Source organism: Amphimedon queenslandica, unplaced genomic scaffold, assembly GCF_000090795.2.
Source record: "Amphimedon queenslandica unplaced genomic scaffold, v1.1 AMPQUscaffold_9851_Cont17928, whole genome shotgun sequence".
Lineage (NCBI taxonomy): Eukaryota > Metazoa > Porifera > Demospongiae > Haplosclerida > Niphatidae > Amphimedon > Amphimedon queenslandica.
The window spans coordinates 1-4471 of record NW_003549877.1 but is presented as its reverse complement, the minus strand read 5'-3'; the positions used below and the strand labels follow the sequence as shown (position 1 = coordinate 4471).

The window sequence follows — 4471 nt, the reverse complement described above, 5'->3', positions numbered from 1 at the left end:
TCTATGACATTTTCATATTTGGTAATGACCAGAAATATCACTTGTAACATTTGTGGGAGCACAGTTTATCCTTTTCCTGAGTCATGCACCCCTTTATTACATGCAATAATCAGATGCATAATCCCTTTTATAATTATGTGTAATGAACCAAACATAAATTACATTAAAGTAATACATTGTTGATTATTTGTCATTGAAGTAGTCAGCATTCATTTTCCCATTCTCTCCAACATTCTTAAAATTGGTACTGTTGTCATGTTTATGAATTATTCATTACAATTATGTGTTTTATTGCGCATGCTCAATAGATAGAGCATGTGCCACTTCGGAAGTTTTTGAGAAAGAAGTGAATTCATCTAGTGAATGAGTCATCCCAAGATAGTGATCCTAATCTTATAAATACAGTCCAAGAAGATAAAATATCACATGGTCCACCGATCTGGATACCTAAGGATACAAAAGAGGAAGGATATCTATCGCGGGAACTCTATTGAAAGTCACTTATAGGACGCGGACGGTACATAGAACAGCTGCTACAGGCTATAAGAAGAAGAGAGGAGGTGAGAAATTAGTGTAGGTTTTACTCAAGAAGTAGTAGTAAGCAGATATCAGTTTTTTTTTGTTTTTTGATAATAATAATATTTGAGACTGAGTGGCAGAAACGTAGCGACGAGTGGTATGGCCGACATAGCAGCTAAGAAAAGGGTTAGGAGAGGCCAGAGAGGAGCGGTAACAAGGAAAATAGGCGAAGCAGTTGGTTTGTTACAGGCAGAAGAACCGGATATGGCGAAATTGGAGCAAATAGGGGCGACATTGGAGGAGAAAAAGGAGGCATTAAGAGATATGGATAAGGAAATAGAGGAGCTAATAGAAGACGAGGAAGAGCTGGTAGATGAGATTTGTAAAGGAGACGAGGTCAGAGAAGAAATAAAGGCAATAATAAGTAGAATAGATGCTCTTAGGACCGATGCATCATCGGAGACGAGGGGCGTGTCTGCGCCGATGACTACGCCCACCGACATTATTCACGCAACTCCTTGCAAGGTTCGACTCCCGAAGATAAACCTTAAGGTATTTGATGGAGATATAACTCAGTGGATTCCATTTTGGGAGTCCTATTGTTCTGCTATCCATGATAATAGTCAGCTGTCAGATATTGAAAAATTTACATATCTCAAGTCACTAGTAGAGAAGACAGCAAAGGAAGCAATAGCTGGATTGTCTTTATCCACGGCTAATTATCAGCAAGCTATCGAGATATTAAAACGCAGGTTCGGCAACAAAGAAAAGATTGTAAATCGACACATGGATTTATTAGTAGGATTAGAGGGAGTGTATTCAGATCAGAAGTTGGGAATGCTTAGAAAGCTATATGACAAGGTTGAAACACATATAAGAAGCCTTGAAGCACTTGGGATTAAAGCTGACACCTATGGAGGGTTGCTCTGTCCTATATTAATAAAGAAGTTACCTCCAGAGATGAAGTTAACAATAAGCAGAAAGCTGTCATCAGATGAATGGAGCACAGACAAGATCATGCAGGTAATTCTCGATGAAATTGAAGCCAGAGAGAGAATGGACCTGAAAGGGCGTGATGAAAAGAGAGGAAAGGAAAGAGAGACCCACACTGGAGCGACACTGTTTAGTGGTGGTGATAATTATTGCTGCTATTGTAAAGCACAAGGCCACAATCCAGAATCTTGTCGCAGAGTCAGTTCAGTAGAAGAGCGAAGACAAATCTTACGACGAGTGGGGAGGTGCTTCATCTGTTTAAGAAAGGGGCATATTAGCAGTAAATGTCGTAGCAGATGGAAATGTATGAAGTGCAAAGAACAACATCATACAAGTATATGCAATAAAGGTACACAGCCCAAGAAGGATGAAAAGCCTCTAAATCCTGGAGCCACTTCTTTCACTTCAGAAAGAGCTACTACTATGTACACCAGTCCCATGAAGCAAGCAGTGTTGCTACAAACCGCAGAAGCAGTAATACGAAACCCCTTGAGTAATCAGAGAGGGCACGCTAATATCATTTTCGATCTGGGGAGCCAGAGGTCGTATATAACATCACAGTTTTCAAGGGAGTTAGAGCTCAGAGTGTTAGGCAAGAAATCAGTCACCATATTAACCTTTGGATCAAAGGAGGAGAACTCACAAAGGTGTGGATTAGTCAAGGCAAGGATCTTGACACAGGATCAGACAGAAGTAGAAGTTACTATGTTAGTGGTCCCACTAATATGTGAACCTCTAACAAAGCCTTGCATCCAAGACTGCCTCAGAAAATACCCCCACTTACAAAAGCTACAGTTAGCAGACCAAAGTACACAGGAGCAATTTCAGCCAGACATACTTATAGGATCAGACTTCTATTGGCAACTGATGACAGGAGAGACTGTGAAGAGTAAGCAAGGTCCAACTGCAGTTTGCTCTAAACTTGGATGGGTTTTATCTGGCCCAACAGAAACAGGAACAGATCAGGACATTTCTACACTGGTCACGCATGTCCTTCGAGTGACAACAGAGTCTGGTACAAAACCATTGGACAAAAGGTTGCAGGCCTTTTGGGAATTGGAGGCAATAGGAATTGTTGACAAAGAGGAAGATGTCTATGAACAGTTCACAGACCACATTACATTTGAAGATGGTCACTATCAAGTAGCTCTGCCATGGAAGAACCCACTAGAGAATATACCTGATAATTATGATCTAAGCCTGAGACGATTGAATGGGTTATTGAAAAGACTCAGTCAGGACAGGGAGCTCTTTATGACTTATGATGCCATCATACAAGAGCAATTACAGAAGGGGATAGTTGAAGAAGTAGAGGAACCTGAGCTCATAGCTGGGGACAGAGTGCACTACTTGCCGCATCACGCGGTTATACGTACGGATAAAGAGACCACAAAGATACGCATTGTATATGACGCCTCAGCCAAGCAGAACGGACCATCACTGAATGAATGTCTGCATACAGGTCCAAAGTTACATCAGAAAATAGTGGACATACTTCTAACCTTTCGTAGTCATCAGGTAGCTATAGCAGCAGACATAGAAAAGGCATTCTTGAATATATCTGTGGCACCACAAGACAGAGATGTGCTTCGGTTCCTTTGGGTTGCAGACATAGCAGCTGACGTACCACAGATAAAGGTAATGAAATTCACACGGGTAATGTTTGGAGTATCATCTAGTCCATTTCTTTTGAATGCTACTATACAGAAGCACATGCAAGGATTCACAAAGCAATACCCTTATATAGTACCAAAGCTGTTACAAGCCACATATGTGGACGACATTATAACCGGAGCAAGGACTGAGACAGAAGCAGAGGAGTTGTACACAATAGGTAAGAAGTTGCTACAGAAGGGAGGATTCAACCTGCGAAAGTTTGTATCTAATTCAAGTGAGTTACAGAAAAAGATCTCACAGAAGGAAATTGGAAAGGAAGGCATTGTAGCCTTAGTAAGAGGAAGCCAAAAGGTACTTGGTGTATTATGGAACGTCGACACAGATGAGCTTGTATTTGACTTGAGAGATATATCAAGAGAAGCAAATGAAATTAGCCCTACTAAGAGGCGAGTTGTTAGCACTGTTAGTAAATTTTTTGATCCACTAGGATTGATCAGTCCAGTCACAGTTCAGTTCAAAATGCTATTTCAAGCACTATGTAGGAACAAAGTAGGGTGGGATGAACCTCTACGGGGAGAATTGCTACAGATATGGAACAAGTTGGCAAAAGATTTGATGAGAGTATCAACAGTTCGGGTACCACGATATTATCTAAGCCAAATGCAGGGAGAGCAAAGTTGCTCATATCAGCTACAAGGATTTTGTGATGCTTCAAAGGGTGCATACGCCGCCGTAATTTATCTTGTAGCCAAATCAGATTCAAAACGAATTACGCAACTATTAATCGCCAAAACTCGAGTAGCACCACTAACAAAACAGACAATTCCTAGGTTAGAACTACTTGCAGCAGTAATATTGGCAAGATTGATGTCCACAACACAAGAAGCATTGAGCCGAGTCATGAAGCTGGATAGTCCAAGGTGTTATACAGACTCTGAAATCGCATTACATTGGATCAGAGGTAAGGACAGGGCTTGGAAACCATTCGTCCAGAATAGGGTACAGGAGATAAGAAGGCATGTGGATATGGAATATTGGAATCATTGTGCTGGGCTTGACAATCCAGCTGATATCCCTTCAAGAGGACAACAGGCAAAGGAATTGGTAGGCAATACACTGTGGTTTGAAGGACCAAAATGGTTAGGAATGCAGGATAGAGAAGATGTAGAGTGGGAAGGACAGCTACCAGCAGAATGCTTAAAAGAATTGCGAACAAAAGATTGTTCCCTCACCTGCTTGGTGGGGAAGGTTAGTGACAAGAAAGGAATAGCAAGCATCATGGATATAGAGAGATATAGCAGCATAGGTAAGTTGTTAAGAATCACAGGAAGAGTCCTAGGCT

At 41.2% G+C, this 4471-nt stretch overlaps 1 protein-coding gene across 1 annotated transcript; it reads left to right on the top strand.

Annotated features, from left to right (window-relative positions):
- Positions 1 to 678: 678 nt before the first annotated feature.
- On the top strand, positions 679 to 4435 carry LOC100639084 (uncharacterized; the record flags this gene model as incomplete). Its single annotated transcript, XM_003391300.1, has 1 exon — positions 679 to 4435. A coding segment is annotated over exon 1 (3757 nt), but the record flags the coding sequence as incomplete, so codon positions are not given.
- Between the last annotated feature and the right edge of the window lie 36 nt (positions 4436 to 4471).